General features: G+C 47.6%; 1 protein-coding gene across 7 annotated transcripts in view; it reads left to right on the top strand.

The window, feature by feature from the left end:
- Positions 1-19788, top strand: part of ARAP3 (ArfGAP with RhoGAP domain, ankyrin repeat and PH domain 3) — a 39905-nt gene extending 20117 nt beyond the window's left edge. For 4 of the 7 annotated variants that reach the window (XM_053397336.1, XM_053397334.1, XM_053397335.1 and 1 more), the window contains 18 exons: positions 2209-2311; positions 2847-3045; positions 3274-3337; positions 5350-5513; positions 5926-6138; positions 7486-7591; positions 8577-8724; positions 8828-8896; positions 9462-9536; positions 9900-10014; positions 10328-10456; positions 11339-11472; positions 12496-12578; positions 12849-12884; positions 13728-13791; positions 16313-16450; positions 17227-17265; positions 18555-19788. In XM_053397336.1, the coding sequence (XP_053253311.1) occupies positions 2209-2311; positions 2847-3045; positions 3274-3337; positions 5350-5513; positions 5926-6138; positions 7486-7591; positions 8577-8724; positions 8828-8896; positions 9462-9536; positions 9900-10014; positions 10328-10456; positions 11339-11472; positions 12496-12578; positions 12849-12884; positions 13728-13791; positions 16313-16450; positions 17227-17265; positions 18555-19187 (2512 nt within the window). In that variant the 3' untranslated portion in view covers positions 19188-19788. Of the gene's footprint in view, positions 1-2208; positions 2312-2846; positions 3046-3273; positions 3338-5349; positions 5514-5925; positions 6139-7485; positions 7592-8576; positions 8725-8827; positions 8897-9461; positions 9537-9899; positions 10015-10327; positions 10457-11338; positions 11473-12495; positions 12579-12848; positions 12885-13727; positions 13869-16312; positions 16451-17226; positions 17266-18554 lie in introns of those variants that run through there. The other 3 variants (XR_008331641.1, XM_053397337.1, XM_053397340.1) reach the window with 3 other exon arrangements.
- The last annotated feature ends 1480 nt before the right edge of the window (positions 19789-21268 follow it).

The following is a 21268-nucleotide window of genomic DNA, read 5'->3' on the forward strand; positions in this document are numbered from 1 at the left end:
GGCAGCCACCGGATGTTTCGTACTACTTCTTGTCATTCATGTGCTACCAGAGCCGTCTTTCCCATTGGTCTTAGTGGTTCATTGCGCCAGGGTGCCGGCCTCTCAGGGGCACCCTAGCAAGTGGAGGAGCTGCACTGCTTTGCCGGCAGCCTCCCCTTTCCCTGCACGCCCGCCAGCTGCACCCCACCAACTGTATGGCTGGCGTGCATGCAGCTTCCTTCCCAAGCCTCCGCAGGAGGAGAGTGATCCCCACAGAGGCTTAGGATGGAAGCTGTATAGCTTCCCTCCCAAGCCTCTGCATCTGCTAAAGATGGCCCTGCTCCTGGTTGTTGTTCTCCTACTGCTTCCTGGCAAAAGGAGGCACGCAGCCTTCTGGGGCTGCCTTCTCGGGCACCCCGACACCAGATAGCATGTCCACCAGCATGTTTTCCTACTTAATCACTGCCACCACGCTGGGGATTGGAGCGGTGAGAGAGGCAGAGGACATTTTCCACCACCCTCTCCCTTGTTTTTTAGTTGCGGGGTGGGGGGGCGCCGGAGGGATCTTTGCACCACGTCACTGGATATGCTTAAGACAGCCCTGTGTGCTACTGTTGGTTTTCACAGTGCTTTGCCCTCTTCATAGTGGCTGCTTTTGCAGTAACTACAATGAAATGACTTACTATCATTCATGTCTCAGATGTAAATGGCCAAATAATTACTCCATATGTCAGAGGAAACCATGTACAACATTTGTACAGCACTGGAACCATTTAAACCTACCCCTCACATAGACTCCTGTAGAAGTTAAAAAGCACCTAATGTAACCACCTTACTGAAGAAAATACACAAGAGAAGGTTACTTTAAAAAAAACACCACTCCCTTAAATAGAATTAACTATTCATTGCAGAGAATGCGGAAGGGGGCATTTAAACATGGCAACAGTTGGTATCTCTTTTTTAAATATGAAAGAAATATTGGTGTCTAACCCAATGCTTTCAAGTGAGATCATGGGAAAGAAAAGAAATGTCAAAAAGCAGTACACCTGCCTGATATCTTGTTTTACCAGGGCTAGGAGTTTGCAGGGAAAGCGGTAGCAGAGTGGTTTCTTTAAGAAAGTTACACCACATAAAGACCCATCTGCGAAGGTCACATAAAGTAACAGAAAGCGAGGACAAATCAAGGAAAGTCAGATTCAGAGGACTGTTGCTTGGCAGGGCTTTGGCAGGACAGCCGCCCATGAGCTCTGCTGGCCGTCCCTGTCGCTCACCCCTTCTGGGATGAAGTTGCTTCAGCAAATATCTAAAGCCTTACAAAGGTTGGCAGTGCCTCTTCTTCTGTTCCCTCCCCCGCCCCCGCAAAAAAACTGGCTGTGCTCTTTGGAGGGCCTTGGTCCAGTTCTGTCACCGCTTGTTTCTGTGAGGTGAATGAGAAGGAGCCACTGCTGGGAACTGGCCCTTGGAGTCTGAGGAAGGCAGAATCACACCAGTTTCCTCCTTGTGTGAGCAGCCTGTGACTCTTTCTCATGTGAGGCATGTTCCAGGGTGTGGCTGAGCACTAACCTCCTGCAAGATGGAGGAGATCCAGGACTGCATTTCTCAAAATTTCTGTTTTATTCTTTTTAAAAAGTGCCTGAATGGGATTGAGGCCACGATGCTCTGGGACAGGAGTTCAAACTTCTGTCTGCACGGTTTTCCCAATCTAAATTGTCCTCAAAACTGCTATTTTCCTTGCTGGGGAGAATCGTAGAATTGTAAAGTTGGAAGGGAACTTGAGGGTCATCTACTCCAACCTCCCTGCAAGGCAGGAATCTCAGCTAAAGCACCCATGACAGATGGCCATCCAATGTCTGCTCAAAAAGCTCCAATGAAGGAGAGTCCAATGCATCCCCACTAGCAGTTCTGTGAGGCTGGGGAAGAATTTGTGTTGGGGAAATGACCAGAGGTGAAAGCACTAAGACGTCTCTATTTTAGCACAGAATCATAGAACTGTAGAGCTGGAAGGGACCACGAGGGTCATCTAGTCCAACCCCCTACAATGCAGGAATCTTTTGCCCAACATGGGGCTCGAACCCATGACCCACAATTCTGAGATATTAAGAGCTTTATGCTCTAAGCTATCCCATGCTTTATGGCCTCATGTCTTGCCTGTTCTGGCTCTGAGTAAAAGTGGAGGAATTGCTTCCCCAGACAGCCATTCTCCATGACCCTATCATTTGCTTCAAGCAGGTTCCACTTCACACTGGAACTGTATCTGAGCAGCGAGCGAGTGCAGCAGCTGGGGACTGATGGGCCAGACAGTTTGCAGTCCTGGGCCAGTGCCCTTGGCAAGGTAATGGTGTGGAGCAGTAGCATCCCATGAAAAGTGTCAAAACACTGGAGTATTTATGAACCTCCAAAGCACAGGCACCACCTTCTCCTAACACAGCCAGTCAAACTATCCTTCATTAGGGCACTCTAATCCCAGGTCCAGAATGTGATCTCTCTTTTGTCTACCTTTGTCCCATTTATTGTTGTTGCTGTTGTTGTCATTCTTTATTTCAGTATTAGTCACTTGGCACTTAGGAGTCCCGAAGTGTCTCACACAGTTTTAAAAGCATAAAGCATGTCATTGGAGAAAGGAACAATTGCTATGTGGTAGATTCCTCTGCTCTGGTTTCATGCCAGACTCATCTGCACACAGCCCTGTGCCCCGTCCGTCTTCCAGTGAGGCTGTATCCTTCTGACCTGACCATATACCATTCCTGTCCTCAAAGAGGAGGTTGATGGGCCAATACCCAGCTTGCATGCTCTGGCCAACCTTTACAGGGCCTGTGCATTAGCCTTTTGGCTTGCCTCTCCAGGTCTGCTTTCTTACTCCTTTGCAGTGGTTCACCCCTCTCAGCTGCCACTGCCTGCTGGGCTACGAGTTCCAGAAAGTGGGCAGACTCTGCTACAAGTCAATGTTGAATCCCAATCAGTGGCTGCAAGGTTTCTTCATCCTCCAGAAATCTCATCTCTTCATCTGCCCTGGAGAAGAGGGGGCAGCTGAGGACAGCATCAATCTGCGGCAGCTTCAGGAGCTCAGTGAGTAATCCCTGCCCTAAGAAAAAAGAGAACAGCCCCCAACTTTCAGAGCAGCCCAGATGCCAACATTAGCCTTTGAATGTTATAAACTTACTGCTTTTATTATTATTAGTTTTTCTGGCATGGAATAGAAGCCTCATTCAGGCTTAGTTGAAGGCATAGGGCTGCACCCTTCTGCACGGAGCTCTTCTCTGATTTCCCTATCCACTGCTTTTTTCTCCCTTGTAGGTGTTGTTCCCCTTGCTGATGATCCAGAGAAGAAAGAGATGCTGATCCTGGTGGAGATGGGGCGGTGAGATGTGTGAGGAGGAAGGGCCCTCAGATAATTCAACAGAGCAAAACCCAGCTTTCCTTGGGAAAATGTGGTTAGCAGCAGTAGGGACTGGCTGACAGAAACAAGAAAAGAGCATGCTAGGAGTTGAGCCTGCCCTGAAAAGCAGAGTCAGTCTGCAGCATTCTCTTCCCCTTCAGCAGCTTCCTGGTGGAAAAAGCCAACTGGCTGCATTCTAGATGCAGAGTGTGCCTTCCTCCCTTCAACCCATCCTCAGGGGTTGTTATCCTGTCTGCAGGTAGACCTTCCAGTGCTACAGAGTGAGTAGAAGAGCCGACAGCAGCAAGACAATCTGCCTTGGTTTTGCCCACCTTGCTTGGCTCCTATTAGCCAAAGAGGAGGAAGATAGGGTAGCTTGCAAAACCTTCACAGGCAAGGAAGTATCTAAAAACTACGGATTCGGGAGCAAATGCCACCAGTACCTGGTGATGACATGACACTTCTTGAGGAAGAAGCAGGCCCTGAGCTATGAGTCCTCACTTTCATCTTCCTCCTGCTCTTCCTACAAATCCACCACTCCTACAAAATGGAGATAGCTGCCAGTCGCTGCTGATCCAGCAGTAGTTCCAGTCCAGCTCAAGCTACACCTGAGCAGTGAGTGGCTCAAACACTTTCATAAGGTCAGGTAGAAGGCCTGTGGTCTCTTGTATTGCCTGATGGCTTTCCCAAACTTACTTTTCCTCTGCACTGTCCAGGCATGGCCTGCACTTTAAAGTTCCATGTCCAAGTGCCCCCCTTTTTTTTGCACAGAAGTTTCCCTGTGAAAACCTACTCTTTAAAGCTGAATTGGAGCAAACAGCAATCTGCAGAAAACTCAAATTGACGTCCACTCCGATTCAGCTTTAAAGAGCGGGTTTTTGCAAGGAAAGCTCAGCCCACCCCAAAAAAACAAACCACCATGCTCAGACATGGAGCATTAAACTGCATGACCTGTGCCTGGAAAGAGCAGGGTGAGAGCCGAGTGTGTCCCCAGAGTTCCTGACAACTGATACAGAGCTCACTGCCTTGGCTGTCCCCACCTCAGCATCCATGCCTGGGAATAGCTTTGCCTGTTTCCCTGTTATTCTGCCAGTTTCCCTGCATCCAGCAAGCATAGAGGAGCAAGATCTAGGATATGTCTGGTTTTAGAACAACTATATAAAGGTAAAGGTACCCCTGCCCGTACAGGCCAGTCTTGACAGACTCTAGGGTTGTGCGCCCATCTCACTCAAGAGGCCGAGGGCCAGCGCTGTCCGGAGACACTTCCGGGTCATGTGGCCAGCGTGACAAAGCTGCATCTGGCGAGCCAGCGCAGCACACGGAAACGCCGTTTACCTTCCCGCCAGTAAGCGGTCCCTATTTATCTACTTGCACCCGGGGGTGCTTTCGAACTGCTAGGTTGGCAGGCGCTGGGACCGAGCAACGGGAGCGCACCCCGCCGCGGGGATTCGAACCGCCGACCTTTCGATCGGCAAGCCCTAAGCGCTGAGGCTTTTACCCACAGCGCCACCCACGTCCCTAGAACAACTATACTCTGCGCCAAAAAGAAGAGTTAGTGGCAAGCAGGGGAGTGGGGAGGAAACAGTGTTAAATTATTGTGCTGTAGAGGACAGTATTAAAGGAGTGTTAGTAATAAAGGGGTGGGAGTAATATCCAGAAAATAGAGGGTTGCGATGGAGCCAATGAATTGGGCTTGAGTGTGGCAGGGGGACGGGTATGTAGTTCTGAGAACAGTGGACTTGAAGGAAGAAAATCCCAAGTAAGAAAGAATGGCGTCGTGCTGGACATGGAGAGAACTATTGCACTCATGTCCTGCCTGTGGACTTCCTTAGAGGCATCTGCTTGGCTGCTGCGAGAACAGGATGCCGGACTGAAATGGGCCTTTGGTCTGGTCCAGTGGGGCTCTTCTTGCTCTCCTAGGTCTGGCCCAAACTCTAGAGACAGGTGCCACCCTCCTCGCCTTCCAGTCGCACTCATTCTGTGTTCTGTTTTAGGACATTCTGTCTTCAAGGAGCATCGCGGCTGGACTTTTCCGCATGGTGCGCAGCTATTCAGGCTTCAGCAGGGGGGCAAGGGAATGCTCTGCGTGACCAGCAGCTCAGCAGGAGTGGCATCCCCATCATCGTGAACAGCTGCATTGCCTTCATCACCCAGTATGGTGAGTCCCTCAGGGGCTCTTCCCATTGGCCAAAAGTCAATATTCTACGGGGAGCCAACGCATCAGTGGCCGTCCACCACCAAAAACAACATGGGGAATTTTACCTGAAAGTGGTTGAAGGAGGTTTTAAGGAGTGAAAGGGTCGTACAGTCTCCATTATCTTCTCTTTGCTGGTCTTCTACCCAATATTGCAGCATCTGTGGCTGCTTTGTGCAAAAGAAAACTGAGCATTGTGTGTAATGTGAGTCCCACTCTCACACAATGCATATAAATCAGTTGCAACTTTTCCTTCCCATTTCCTGCCTGGGATCTCCTTGCTGATTTTTCATATAACAACTGCAAAGACACAGCCCTTAGGTGCCATTTTTTTCACTGGACTACCTTTCTCTCATTTCCCCTTCTCCTCCATCAGGGCTACAACATGAAGGCATTTATCGGAAGAATGGAGCTAAGTCTCGAATCAAGACTTTGATGGAGGAGTTCCGACGGGATGCTCGAAACGTCAAACTGCGCATCAGTGAGAATTTCATTGAGGATGTGACAGACGTGCTGAAGAGGTTTTTCCGGGAGCTGGAGGATCCTGTTTTCACCACATACCTGCACCCTCAGTGGAAGGAGGCGGCAGGTACCAGCCTTCCTGTGCTGCTGCTCCTTTATACGCCAGCCAGCAGCTGAAGCCTCCTTTCATTCCTTAGATCCCAACTGCAGTGGGACAACTTTTGGAGTTACATACAAAAAGCTTTGCTCGCTGCAGGGATACATTCGAGCCACAAAAGAAGTTGTCTTCCAGTGCCATATCCCGTGAATTCTATGATGTCAAGAAAAACAAAACTGAGAGTCTGCCTACATGTGACCCTAACAAACTGATGTGCTTTTAAAAATTAAATGCCAGCTTTTTCAGGGCATGGGGGTGTCAAAATTGTAACATGCAGTGAGGAGAGAAGGGGAGCTTTAAGTCTTTGGCCCTGGCTGCAGTCTCCATGAAATTCACCTCTTACGCACACAGAGAGAGCAAGAAAGCTTAAGAAAAAAAGCTTCATTTGGTTCTAAAGGGAACTTTCCCCCTAATGCTACTTGCCATGCTGGGCAGGTGGCTTTCACAGAGATTGTGGCTACAGCTGGAAACCTTTCCTCCCTGCATGCTGTGATCTGGATAACAATCCCCACACACCAGAATTGCTAATCCCATTGTTAATATTACCTGCAGTTGGGCTTGTCACCCAAGAAAGCCAGTGCCAATCAGAATAGTTGATACTGAACTTTTGTTGTTGTTGTTTAGTCGTTTAGTCGTGTCCGACTGTTCATGACCCCATGGACCAGAGCACGCCAGGCACCTCTGTCCTCTACTACCTCCCGCAGTTTGGTCAAACTCATGCTGGTAGCTTCAAGAACACTGTCCAACCATCTTGTCTTCTGTCTTCCCCTTCTCCTTGTGCCCTCCATCTTTCCCAGCATCAGTGTCTTCTCCAGGGAGTCTTCTCTTCTTATGGATACTGAACTAGATTGGCCAAATGGACAACCTGATTTGGAAAACAGAGTAAACTTTTTTTAAAAAAAATCACAGCCAAGCATTCTTTGTACCAGGTTGCTCAGGAAGAAAAGCTCTGTTGCATACAAAAGATCTCCCCAATTGTCAGAAAAGGCTCCCTTCTTTTTTGGTGTTCTTCTTGCTTGTATACAGCCCAGTATGTATTGATATAATTAAAGCAGAAGAATGTATCAAAAGCCATCTGAAGCAGCACATGTTGACCTGGGAGGTTCAAATCTCCACTCAGCCATGAAGTTTTCTGCCTCTGCAGCTAATCTGCCCCTTAGGGTCGTTTGGAGGATTAAACAGGGAGGGATAGAACCACTTATGCTTTTTGGAGGGAAAGTGGGATATCAATGTAATAAATAAATAATAAAACAGAACATAATATAATATTTAGAGTGCATGTTTACCAAAATTTAATTCTATGCTGCTTCCTTTCAGCAATCTCCCAGAAGTCCCAAAGATTGGAGCGATACAAGGAGCTGATAAGCCGCTTGCCCCGCCTCAATGGCCGGACCCTGGCTGCTCTGATTGGCCACCTGTACCGGTCAGTCTATACTCGCCCTCAGTGGCCTCTGCAAAAATATCACTCTGTGCTTCCCAGAGCTCCTGTGGAAGGTGTTCTGTTTAGAACAGAAAACACCTTTCAGACCCTGGATTTAAAATCAGGGAAATGGTGCCAGGAGGGATTAAGTCCCCCTCCTGTAGTTCCACAGTCCCAGTCTAAATTCCCTCCTCCTTCACCACTCTGGTTGCTTTTAAGTCCTAAGAAAAGATGGCACACCTGGATGACACAACGCGAAATGGTGATGTGCATGAGAGATCAGAGGCTGCTAGGATTTCCATGGCTGGAAGAGTGGTAGACATGGAAACTCTTTCTAGTTGAGTTCCCTCTTCCAGGGTTATCAAACCAATCCAGTGCACAGTTCTTCTGCAGGCTGCTCTTCTTTGACAGTCCAGCTTCTGCTTACCAACTTCAGTAAATGCTGTGCTGTGGCATTGGTCTGTTGATATCAGGACATGGAGAACCACCTAAAAGTTGCAGTTCTTCCCACTCTCCCTTCCAGCATACTCATTCAGTCCATAATGGAGTAGGGGGAATGTGCATGGACTGAAAAATAACCCCCCAAAAAATATGTTTGTGTCCTATCAAGCAGTTAACCTTTTGAGTAACATCCCCTGCTTCCCCCACCCGTTTGACTCAGATGTTGGAAGTGGAGAAATTGAGAAAGTTATGCTCCATTCCATACTGTTCTCCAGACTTCAAGGAAGATGTTAGGAGAGATGGGAAAGCGTCAAAGAAAAGAAGATACTGCATGCAGCCTTCTGGTCCACCTGTGGAGGAAGGACATCAGAGATATAGGAGATAGAAGGGAAGCAGCAGAGGGGGCCATGTCTGCACATGGGGGAGATTGGTGGATAGATGCAAACATGGCTACCAGAATGCCCCTTGCTTGGAAGAGTGCTGGCCATGGAAGCGCCTCCGCTCACTCCTGCAGCTACTCATGGCCTTCTCTCATTTGATATTGCAGGGTTCAGAAATGTGCTGACCTCAACCAGATGACCACCAAAAACCTGGCTCTGCTCTTTGCACCAAGCCTTTTCCAAACGGATGGAACGGGGGAACATGAAGTCAAGGTGATGGAGGAACTGATTGACAACTATGTTCCTATCTTCAATGTGAGTCGCCTGCCTCTTCACCCAACTGCTCTCCCTGTTACTTCACAGTAGGCCTCTGCCTTTTTGCATCCATGCTAACTGCATTGCTTCTCCTGCCCTGTAGATAGAGGAAGACCAGGTGTTGCAGATGGACCTGGAGAACAGTTTGATTACTACCTGGAGGGATGTCCAGGTATTGCAGTTTCACTTGCCCATCCTTTTGGCATGTTGCCCAGCAGATAGGTAGGCAACCACAACAGCCCAAGAGACATTATGCGAGGGCTTGGATCCATGAGGATTCATAAAGGCTCCTGATTCTGTGTGGTTAGCATCCCCTGCAGACAAATCTTCACTGTAGCCTAGTAAAAATAATACTTAATGTTTGTGGGTGGTCTGAAATACTGAACATTAAGATCTTGTCACAGAAAAGTCCCTGTTCCACATGCTTACACAACAACCCACACGCATTGGCTGTACCACCAGAAGGGTCTCCTCCACAGACTCTGCAGATCTTGGGAAAGGCACTCCTTCAGGTATTTAGGCCCCAAGTCATTTAGGGAATTCTAGTCCAAAGTTTACACCTTGAATTGGGCAAGGTAGCAAACCAGCAGCCAGTTCAATTTCTGCAGGACTGGTGTTGCATGGTTAGCTCTGGGTGTACCTCTCGGAACCCTCACATCTGCATTCTGCACTATCTTCAAGGGTATCCCTTTACAAGTAGCCTAAACAGAATTATCCCCTCACCTTACTCCCTACAGCTCTCACAGGCTGGTGATATCATCCTTGAGGTTTACCTAGAGCAGAAGAACCCTGACTGCTGTGTCACACTTAAGGTGAGCAACAGTCCTCTCAACAGCCACTGTCCCTTGGTGTCATTGGGTAATATGGGACTGAGGCCGCTGGCTTTTTTCACAGAGGTGGAGAGATCAGCCCATGAAAGGCTGCTTGTGTGAGGAAATCCACTGGAGTGGCCAGAACCACAGAGCTGCCCCTGGGCGTGATGGAGGGGCTCTCAGCTCTAACAGAGACATAGAAATGCCTTTGTACTTCATGGCCAATTTCCAATTCTACGCTGAAATGCATTAACTGATTGCAAGATTTGTGTATAATGTCACTCTGCACCTTTACTTGAGCACATGCTGACATTCCTGCCTCTGGGTTGGCTGACTGAATCGTGCTTGCTCACCACCTCGCAGGTGTCTCCCATAATGAGAGCAGAAGAGCTGTCCAATCAGGTGCTGGAGATGCGAAATGTGGCACCCAGCCTGGACATCTGGCTTACCTTTGAAGTCTTAGAGAATGGGGAACTAGGTAAGCAGATGATACCTTTCTGTTGAGTCTGTGTGCCAGGAGAGCTGTAGAGGGTTTTCAGAGCTTCACAGATGTGTCCAAGACATTCTTTTATTTGTTTATTAATTACATTAAAAAGGCCCACCACTTGCTTAACAATAATTACATTAAAATACAGCTTTAGAATATGTTCCTAAGGTTTTCATGCCACACACATGAAATTTGCACAAAATCCTTGACCCTGTAATAACAATCATTTTTGTGAATGCTCTTCCCGCTCCCTGAATCTGGTCTCTGGACATGCATTGGACTCTTTCTGGCCCTTGTTTTTCAGAGCGCCCCCTGCATCCCAAGGAGAAGGTCCTGGAGCAGGCCCTGCAGTGGTGTAAGCTGCCCAAACCCAGCTCTGCTTATTTGCTGGTGAAGAAGGTTCCCATTAGGGAAGGCAGTTGCCTCTTCACAGGTGAGTGAGCATGCCCTTCTCACGTAGCCCAGCTTGTTGGTGTCCTGGAAACAAGCAAGTCAGCCCCTGCTCACTTTTGCGATATAGCGGTAGAGTCTGGGGCCAGTGTGGTGTAGTGGTTAAGAGCAGTAGACTTGTAATCTGGGGGACTGGGTTCGCGTCTCCGCTCCTCCACATGCAGCTGCTGGGTGACCTTGGGCCAGTCACACTTCTCTGAAGTCTCTCAGCCCCACTCACCACACAGAGTGTTTGTTGTGGGGGAGGAAGGGAAAGGAGAATGTTAGCCGCTTTGAGACTCCTTAAAGGGAGTGAAAGGCGGGATATCAAATCCAAACTCCTCCTCTTCTTCTTCTTCTTCTTAGCCAAGGTAGCAGGACTGAGAAATTCTGCTTGAAATTCTGCAGAGTTGTGCCAATCAGAGGGGAAAAAATGCTGGTCTCAATGGGCCACAACTCTGATTCAGTATTTCCTGTGTTCATAATGTACTGGCCAGGTATTTGTACAAAGTTATTTTATGGAGGGGCTGTAGCTCAGAAGTAGAGCATTTGCTTTTCACCCAGAGTCCCCAGGTTCAATCCTCACTTTCTCCAGTTAAAGGATATCAGGTAGCAAATGATGAGAATGATTACTGTGCAAGACCCTGGAGAGTTTCTGCCAGTCAAAGTGGAGCACTGTGCTTGGTGGGCCATTGGTGTAAGGCTGCTCAGTGTAAGGCTGCTTCGTTCAGATTCATCACAGAACCTCAAAGCTGAAAGGAGCTACGACTTGTCTGTTATTTGGCCTCTGAGTGCTGGCTCCATAATTCCACCGCCCTGAACATTGTTAGGCAACAGTGCCTTGCTGAGTGTAAACCTCTCCGCCAATGTTCCCATTTCCTTGCAGGTGCTAAACGCGAGAGCCCCAAATGTGGTCTGCTGAAGTGCCGCGAGGAGTTGCCCAAACTCCTGGGCAACAAGTTTCAGGAGCGCTACTTTGTCATCAGGGACCGCAAGTTGCTTTTACTGAAAGAGAAACGGGTATAGCAACCCAACTAATACATTTGTTTATTTTAAAATGTCACATCCTGCCTTAGCTTGTAAAAAGCAGCCCAATACAACTTCCAAAAAAACAACCATTAAAGCAAACCAGCAATAATCGCTCTTAAGGTTTGGTTGTAAGTTGCTTTGTGACCAACAAATTTAATAATAATTGAGGGCTACTGGTTTTTTGGCTGCCATTATCTTGGTATACCAAGTTTCAGAGCTTGGTACCATCTCAATAGCTGAAAAGCACCATGTATTTCACAAGGACTAAATGATCCTCTGTACTAATCCTTCCTTCATCCCAAAGATAGACTCTCATTATTACAGATTTCAAGGAGTGGTCCTTCCATTCTTTTGCCCCAAACCACAAAACTGTAGGATACCCAGAGGGCCCTGAAGATCTGTTTTAGTAGAACAGAGTCCCTTTGTCTCTCCAACTTCCTTTTTGTCTCTTTCCATCCAACCTCTCTCAAAAAGGCAGCATCTCCCCCTTCCATTGCCCAGATAAAGGTAAAGGTACCCCTGCCCGTATGGGCCAGTCGTGTCCGACTCTGGGGTTGCGCGCCCATCTCGCTTAAGAGGCCAGGGGCCAGCGCTGTCCGAAGACACTTCCGGCTCACGTGGCCAGCATGACAAGCTGCATCTGGCAAGCCAGCGCAGCACACGGAAACGCCGTTTATCTTCCCGCTAGTAAGCGGTCCCTATTTATCTACTTGCACCCGGGGGTGCTTTCGAACTGCTAGGTTGGCAGGCGCTGGGACCGAGCAACGGGAGCACACCCCACCGCAGGGATTCGAACCGCCGACCTGACGATCGGCAAGTCCTAGGCGCTGAGGTTTTACCCACAGCACCACCCGCGTCCCCATTAATTAACCCCAAATAGCAATAACCCCAATTGCCCAGTTAATTAACCCCAAATAGCAGATAAGAGTTCTGCCCTTTCTTTATATTTTGGAAAGCTAATAATGCCTTATGCCTTTGGAATGATGATTGCACCTTCCGGTTCTCTATCCTCAGAGTGCTAAGCCAGAACGGGAATGGATGCTAGACATGGCCAAGGTTTACATGGGGATTCGAAAAAAGCTGAAGCCCCCTTCACAGTAAGTGACTACGGGATCCCACTGAATTTACAGTAGTGGGGTTGTGGGGGAGACGCCTGGCCTGCAGGCCAGACTTGAACCACCAGACCTCCTTGTCTGGCCTACAAGGCCATTTTGGCCAGCAGTTGCACTTGTTGTCCTATATGACATGGGAGCTTGGGAAGCGCTGCCCCCTTTGAACTTTGACAGGTGTCAGTCACCTGATGTAATTATGACATCAGATGAATGACAACAGGTGATTGTCTCACTCTGTATCCATCTCTGCTACAGGTGGGGTTTCACTCTGGTTCTAGAAAAGCAGCAACTGTGAGTATCCTTTCTATGTTGCTTTGTTCTTTCAGTGTGAGATGAGCTATTCCTCCCACTTTCCCTTCCTTCCTCCCTCCCTCCCTTGGCTCCAGGGCTTTTCTCATCTCAAGCACTGTGTGGGACAGGATGGAAAGAGCCTGTCACAATGGGACTGCCTCTGATGCATGAATGTGACTATAGTCCGTATTAAAATGGCAGGTGGAGTACCACCCACTTTCTTACAGGCTGCTGTTCAGCCTGAGAGTGCAGTTGCTCAGGGACACACCAAAGGGCTGCTTCCATCACTCGTGAGGGCAGTTCACTGGCTAAGACCAGCCGTGTCTGGCTACCGCTTACAGCTCCCATGCCCATCAGGCAGTGTTAGGGAAGAAGAGAAACATGAATCAAATGAGGTGACGGTGTCCTGTTCACTGCCTCCTTTTGGAATCTGTTGTAGCATAACTGGGTAAACTTGGAAGAGATTCAGGTGCAAGCCTTTCCCTCAATTACAAATCCTCCAGTCCTAATCTCAGTGGCTGTGAGTTGCAATGGCTGAATGAAACTTCCATAGTCAGAGACAGCAAAGCCCCTGAGATTCTGAGGACAAAAGAACAGTGGGTGGTCCATTCCCTATCACTGAATTTAGGAAGGCATCTGTCTGGCCATTGGTGGAAATAGAATGCAGGTCTTAGGTCCAATCCAACAGGGCAGTTTTGATGTTCTTTTGAGTCCTTTCCCTGGATAAACTTCACCAACCACCTTTAGCTGCTCCAGGGAATGCACCACAGCCTGTTGAGCTAGGGAGTAGGGTGGGACAAAAGTCACCAATGTTGGCAGTAACAGGGAGTGTTTGTTCCACAGGTATTTAGCATGCATGGGGCAATCTGATCTGTGGGACTGGACCACCAGCATCCTGAAAGCCCAGGTGTGTAAGAAAAGCACTCAGCCAGGAACATGAAGTGTTCCCTTCAGTCCAAGTTATGCATAGGGAATTGCTTTCAAGTAGTTTGCTAATGAAATATCTGTGATTGACCATAACACTGATGTGATAGTTTTGTTCTGATTTGTGGTGTCATCTCCACAAAAAACGTTTTCTGGATTGTTCATCCTTTTATCTGGCAACGACTTGCCTTTGTGGTGACAACACCCAACAGAGTCTTACCTGAAAATATATTCAGATGGGAGATCTGCCATGGGTCACCCCTCAGGAAAAAGCTCAACTATTCCTCCTTCAGGTGAAACTCACCTGTTTTCACTCCAAGGACAAGTTGTTTCAGATTTTCAGTGCATTTGTTGGAGAAAATGGTTAGAATCCAATGTGCAAGCATTTATGCTTGCATGACAGGACTTCTCTTTCTCCTCCTGCCCCCATGCATACCTAGCACCCTCCCCAAATTTGCTCCAGAGGTTTGGGGGAAGTTCTGAAACAGATATGAGGGGGCCACAGGGAGAAGAGAGGAGGGAAAGTCCCTTTGGGCAAGTGTGAATCTTTCCACCAACAGAGTGGTAGGAGGAGGGGTTCTTCAATCGCAGCAATCCTACATGAGAGGGCCAGAAAATGAATGCCTCCCTTCTTTGCTATATGGCTACTTCTGTTTTGCAAATGAAGGTGGGCAAGAAAAATTGTGGCTCTTTCACCCAGCAAAGACGGGATTCTTTCCTTTCCTACAAGGCACAGTGAAATGGGGCGAATTGTGTGTGTCTGTACCCACACTCTTGTGCAACATAGCAATGATGTTGTTGAAAAGCCAGAAAATTAAAAGGGAAAAGGAGAGGATGATGTTGCCCCTTTTCTATTCTTTTTTTTTTAACCATAGCCTTTTTAGTGTTGGGGAGGTACATTGGCTGTGCTTCTTTTTACTAAACATTTTGCAGCCGCCGCCTCCTCCAGATGCAACTCTTTCATTACTAATGTGAAGTTCCCTAAAGGGTTAATGATGAAACCCAGATAGAAATAATCAGAAGTGCCATAAATAGTCCACTGCTTTATAACAGGTTTTTGCTTTGCATCCATTTTCTGCCTGCAACGATAAAAGGGAAAATCTTTGAACTCCGTTCCAAATAAAAAACCATTAACAGAGCTGCAAACTTTGCACGCTAAGCTTTCTACCAAACATCATCTTTGCCTCTGACAGCAGGTGCCTGTGTGATTGTGGTGGGTGCTGGGCTTATTGTGCATTTTAAATATTCCACATAAGTTAATGCTGCATTTCCAAGTCCTATACGCAGACAGACTGCATTTGTGACCAACTTATGGTGGAAGACAACACCCATTCTCTGTTAGCCTGCCCCTTACATAGAGACCCAATATATCACTTTCTGAAACCTTTGTTCACACAAGCCACCAAGTACACCCCAGCAGAAAGGGTTTGGTTTCTTTTAAGTGACAATAATAGCTTTGTAACACAGAGAGTGATCCTCTATGCACTGGCTGCAAAAAAGAGAGGAAAAAGGAGATATGGCGATTTTATCTAAGTTGTTTTGGTGATTCAGTGGTTTAATATGAAATCAAGGTACAGTGGTACCTCGGGTTAAGAACTTAATTCATTCTGGAGGTTCGTTCTTAACCTGAAACTGTTCTTAACCTGAGGTATCACTTTAGCTAATGGGGCCTCCCGCTGTTGCCGCACCACCGCGGCACAATTTCTGTTCTCATCTTGAAGCAAAGTTCTTAACCCGAGGTACTATTTCTGGGTTAGCGGAGTCTGTAACCTGAAGCGTCTGTAAACTGAGGTACCACTGTACATTTAAGAGTGTTGGTGTCTCTGGTATCTTCTCTCATCATGGATGCCAGCTTATATTATGGTTGTATGTTCTGTAATATTTTATTCATACTATTGCTGCAAGTTGGTCATGACCTTTGGCTTGAACAATAAACTTCTGAACTTAATAATAATAATAATAATAATAATAATAATAATAATAATAGTTGCCTGCCTCTTGTGAAGGAAGCATGTTGGTTCAACAGGTAGTCACTGCAAGCGGTTAGTATCTATTACTAAGAACACACTTATAGAATAACCAAAAAAAAAATCCATTGCATCTTCTACTCAAAAGGGCAAAATAACCTTGCAGGCCTGAAACAAGAGATATCAAAGGATGTCTCTCTCCTAAAATCAGTCTCAAAATGTAGCAACTAGCCAGATGAAATGTGGAAGGGGCAGCCATGTTTTGATGTATTTCTCCACAACTCAGCTCACTTCCAGTGTCAGACCTGGGTAGGGAGAAAGCATCTGAAGCAATGGCACAGATTAAGGCAGGCTATCAGCTGCCCTCATGCACATCTTTTGTTGTATGCATTAGAGCCCCATACCTAGGAGTAGGGAATGTCTGACCCAACGACCAGACGCAGGGCCCCACTGAAGCATGCCATGGGTGGCATGACGTCAGTGAATGTGTTGTGACTGGTAATATAAAGAAATCGTTGTTGACTTCCCTTCCTTTAGCATGACAGCATCCGCCCGGTCATCCTGCGTCGGCGCTCGTCTTCTGACCTATCCAAGCAGAAGTTTGGCACCATGCCCCTGATCCCTCTACGGGGAGACAGCACCAATCCCACCATGCTCTCTGCTAACCAGACCCTGGTAAGGCTGCATGACCTGGCTCCTGCTGAAGCCCTGTTCTTCCATGAAACAAGAGCAAGCTGCAAAGCATGCGCAGCTTTACAATCCCTGTGCTCAAATGTAAAGCATTTCCTTCTGCTGGTTGTATGTCCTAAGAAAGTGGTACAGTTCGTGCCAGAGCCCAAGAAGAGTAATTGGTGGGTGATCTATTTCTGTGTTTAGCCGCAGTTATGAGAGAGTCACTTCCTCATTACAAGAGGAATTAATTCCCACATGATGTCTGAATGTGCTTTATTGAGAACACTGTCTTTGCTCATGAGTAAACCTCCCCAGCCTCATCCATGAAGCCAGGGCCTCTATCTTAGAAGAACAATTGGCAATGAAGCAACCAACGAATTGCTTCTAAGAAAGCTCTTCTCAGCCAATAAATCTGAATTGGTGTTCACCTTGAGCAGATCTCTTAACTGGTTGAGGAGGCACCAGCCCCTTCACCTTGTGGGCTGGAGGGCCTCCTCATGACTTATTCTTCTGGTGCCCTGGATTGTAGGTGGAAACTGCATGCCCAGAAAGAGCAACAGCAGAACCTTCTGAGAAGAGAATGAGGCATACTTTGCCCCTCTTGCTTTTTCTCCAAAGGAAAAATGGGATGGTACAAAAATAAAACCCAATGACCCCAACCTCTGGGTCTCTGCTAAGCTTTCCAAGTCATAACCAGGACTGATTAATCTGCTCTTCCTTCTTGTCTGCTTGTGGTGTGAATTGCATCATCTGATCACTTTTATTCCTCTTGTTTGCAGCACCGCCTGCACACACGAAGGACACTGTCCATGTTTTTTGTAAGTACCTATGCATTTACAGTATTACATACTTATCCTGTATCCCTTACACTGTTAATAGAGGGGGGAAATACAAAGCTTTCTCTCAGAGTTAGATCTTGAACCTTTGTCTCACACAGAACAGGGTGAACCCTCCCAGCTCTCACCTGGGAGCTTCCCTTTCTTCTTCTCCCAGCCTCCCACCCTGGGAGACCTTCCCTTCTCTGCCTCTCGCACAGGGTCTTTCATCAGCCAGCCATCACCTTCCTGTGTGTACCCTCATTAACCCAGAGAAGAGGACATCAAACAAAAAACAAAGCAAAAGCATAGTAGATAAAAGAGAGAGAGTAAAAGCAGGAAGGAAACGATAATGAAAAAGAGGTCCCCTCCATTTCATCATCTGTTGCCTCCCACTTTACTATTCCACTCTCACATTCTGGCAGACCTTGATCGGTATTTTCCTTCAAAGGTTCTGTGCATTCTTTGGTTTGATCTTCCTCTGATGCATTTTCATTCACCGTTTTATGCATCTCGGCTCCAAGCCAAGGAGGAATCCGGGCCGTGGTGCTGCAGAATGTCTGTGGAGTGGGCAAGCGCTCCCTCTTCCAAACCCGGTTGGATCTGGGCCATCCCAGAATGGAGACTAGCCAAGCTGTCTCCCCTGAGCCTTGTCAGAAAACATTGCCCATGCATGCCAAACAAAGTGTGAGCCACTGACAAGCTTAGTTGCCTATAGCCTCACCCAGGACTGCCATCTGCTATGGCAAGGAGAAGGAAGGGTGGCAGCCTGGGCCTTGACTTGTGGTTGAGGCCTATTAGACACTCACACCTGCAGTGTCAGAGCCAAAACAGGGCAGGAGGCCAGACTTCTAGGATTTGTGTGAGTGCACACATAGTCCTGGGTAGCTTACTAGACTAGGCCTGAGCCTCAGGCAATTAGGTTATTGGTGCAAGCTGCAGAGACCTAAAATTGCAGAACCAGGGCCAGCCCAACCTTGAGGCGGACTGAGGCAGCCACCTCAGTGGCAGAATCCCATGAGGCAGTGTCCCCGTGGTGTCCCACCTGCTCCTGCTGCCACTACCACTGCAGAAGCAACAGTGGCTTCCGGTGAGATTTTGCTGGAAACCGCTGCACAACCCCAGTAAATGAGGTTCAGTGGTGGTGGAGATGGCACCTTCCTGTTTTGCCTCAGGCGGAAAAACAGGACAGGCAACCCCAGCTCAGAACAATTTTGGAATGTTTCTTTCTGCCTCGAGCCCAAGCAATGGCAATTCCATTAATGGCCTCCTTTTGCCTTGACTCCTCACAGCCAATGAAAATGCATCAGGATTCACTAGAGGAGCAGCAGGAGGCGGCCGAGTCTGAACCTGTCTATGAGGAGGTGGGAAACTTTGCCGACATGGGCTTTCTGGAGCTCCAACAGTCCCTGCTGCCTCCCGTGGACCGAACCAAGAAGCCAGTTCCATGCTCAGAGCAGGCAGTATCCAGCTCACTGCCCCCCTGCCCAGCCCCCAGGACATCTGGAATCAACGTGGCAAAAGGATGCTGCTTTGAGAGGACCCTCAGGCTGGAGGAGGGGAAGGACCTCCTCCCAGACAAGCTCCCAGGACACAGTGTGGCCCCAAGTGCCGCTGTAGAGAGAATGACCGAGTTGCCTCAAGGGTCGCCTGCCCCAGACTGGGAACAGGGGCAGTCAATAGAGGCACCTGCCTCCACTCCAGAACATCCAATGGGAGAGGAGCCTCAGGCTGGTGCCCCCAGGAAGAAAAGCTTCCAGTCAGACTTGTCCATCAGTGACAAACTCATGCAGGAGCTGAGTTCTGCCATCCTCCGGAAGAAGGAGTGCCAGGAGACACCTGCCACAGTGGGGAAGCAGAACCCCCGGGATGGGGCCCAGGCACAGCTGGAAGGGTCACGGGATCAGAGGACAGAGATTCCTTAAACTGGAACTAGGCTCAGCGCAGTCCTGAGCATGACATGAGTCGCGGGAGGCTGCTGGTCTGCATCACGTCTCTGCCTGTGATGGGTAGAACCAAGTACCCTGCCTGGAAGCGTTGCATTAAGAAATCCTCTCCTCCTCTCGAACTATTTTATCCTTAGAGTTCCCAGCCACTTCTAGAGAGGAAGCGTGGTGTAAAGCAAGGTGGGGTGATATTTACTAAGGCAAGGGTGGTGCCCCCCTCAGCTCCACCCATATCCACGTGCAGAATGTGGTGCTGCGTGCAGGATTCAGGTTCCTGGGAACCTCAGCTTTCATTTTTACAAGTTTCTAGCCCTCATGCTAAGATTATACTCCTGCCTGCCTATGCGCAATGCCTGAATGAAATCATAGAAGTCAAATAGGTGGCTGAGTATGTCCTGTGATAATCTGAACATGTCACAGACTTCAGCTGTTCATGGTGCAAAATTTGGATGGCATGGCCATCTTTTTCTGTTTCGACAGGCCTGCACAGAGAATAGATGTTCTTGAAAAGGTAAGGAAATCCTGAGCATTCCCAGCAATATTCATACTGCCACTTGGAATAAATGAATTTTGTACAACAGAGAGCAAGAGAGTTTGTTTATGCTGAGTTATCTGGAACAGAGCTGGTTAATGTGCACAGTAGATATGGGAGCCAAAGGTTTGTTCATACCGTATTAGAGACAAGTAAATTAGCCACAACTGCTTGAAGATTGGAGAAGGGAATGCGGTAAACCACTTCTGAGGTGGTGATGGTGACTGGGTGAAGCTCTGAGGAAATGTCTCAAGACTGCACATTCCAGTTGGCCCTCAGGATCCTGAGGCAGTTAAGAACACACTTCACTCTTCTCAGTTGGACATCTGAACTTCATAGAATCATAGAATTGGTCATCTAGTCCAACCCCCTGCTATGCAGGAATCTCAATTAAAGTATCTATAACAGATGACCATCCAACCTCTGCTTAGAAACCTCAAATGATTTGGATCACCACTGGGACATGTGCCATTTTCCTGATGAAAATTCCCCTTCCCTTTTTGCCCTAGGCAGCAAAACATGCAGCTACACATCTCTAGGTTTTGCCCTGTGGGACAAAAAGCACCATGGAAGTTTTTTAAATCAGGAGCTTTAAATACCCACCCATCCCTACTGCTATTTTATTTTTTTTAGTTGTGGCTTTCCCAATGGTAACATCAAATCTGATTCTCAGATTCATTTATGAGCCAGGCAGCGAACTTGAAATCATTGGAATCAAATCTAAATATTTATGAAAGGGAAGCCAAAAACAGAGCCAGCTATTCATCTCTGTTCAATAAACAATTTAATTCCCAATATATTATAAAGGAGGAAAGAAGTGTATTAAGGGAACTAACAGGGTAATTTGAGAGAGGACAAAGTTTGAAAGAAACACATGTGGGCTACATATAGCAAGTGTTAAAAAATAACATAACATTTAGTTTATATTCAAAATGTCCTTTCCAACATTCAACAAAAGGAGAACTCTCATCTGCCAGCTGAAGTCAACATGGCCCAAAATTCAAAATCCAGCCAGGTGAGCGCTTGCTTCCAAAGAGGCAAGCTGGACATCCTGACCAGGAGATGCCATATTATGGGCAAGAAAGAGATAAGAGCTATGAGGCATTCAACTCTGCTCTTAGGACCTAGCCACTTAACAATTAATATACAGTGGTACCTCGGGTTACATACACTTCAGGTTACAGACTCCGCTAACCCAGAAATAGTACCTCGGGTTAAGAACTTTGCTTCAGGATTCGAACAGGAATCGTGCTCTGGCGGCACGGCAACAGCAGGAGGCCCCATTAGCTAACGTGGTGCTTCACGTTAGGAACAGTTTCAGGTTAAGAACAGACCTCCGGAACAAATTAAGTACTTAACCCAAGGTTTCACTGTATATAAATATTCCCCAAAGTGAACAATTGATCAGAGGTGAATAAATAAATGCACAGGGAGCATATGTTTACCCTGTTTTCATATTTTTAAAGGGCTGCTGTGGCATTCCTACGGAGCCCCTGGTCATCTCACGGACTATTGACCCGTACACCAC

Source organism: Podarcis raffonei, chromosome 7 (genome assembly GCF_027172205.1).
Source record: "Podarcis raffonei isolate rPodRaf1 chromosome 7, rPodRaf1.pri, whole genome shotgun sequence".
In the NCBI taxonomy this organism is placed as follows: domain Eukaryota; kingdom Metazoa; phylum Chordata; class Lepidosauria; order Squamata; family Lacertidae; genus Podarcis; species Podarcis raffonei.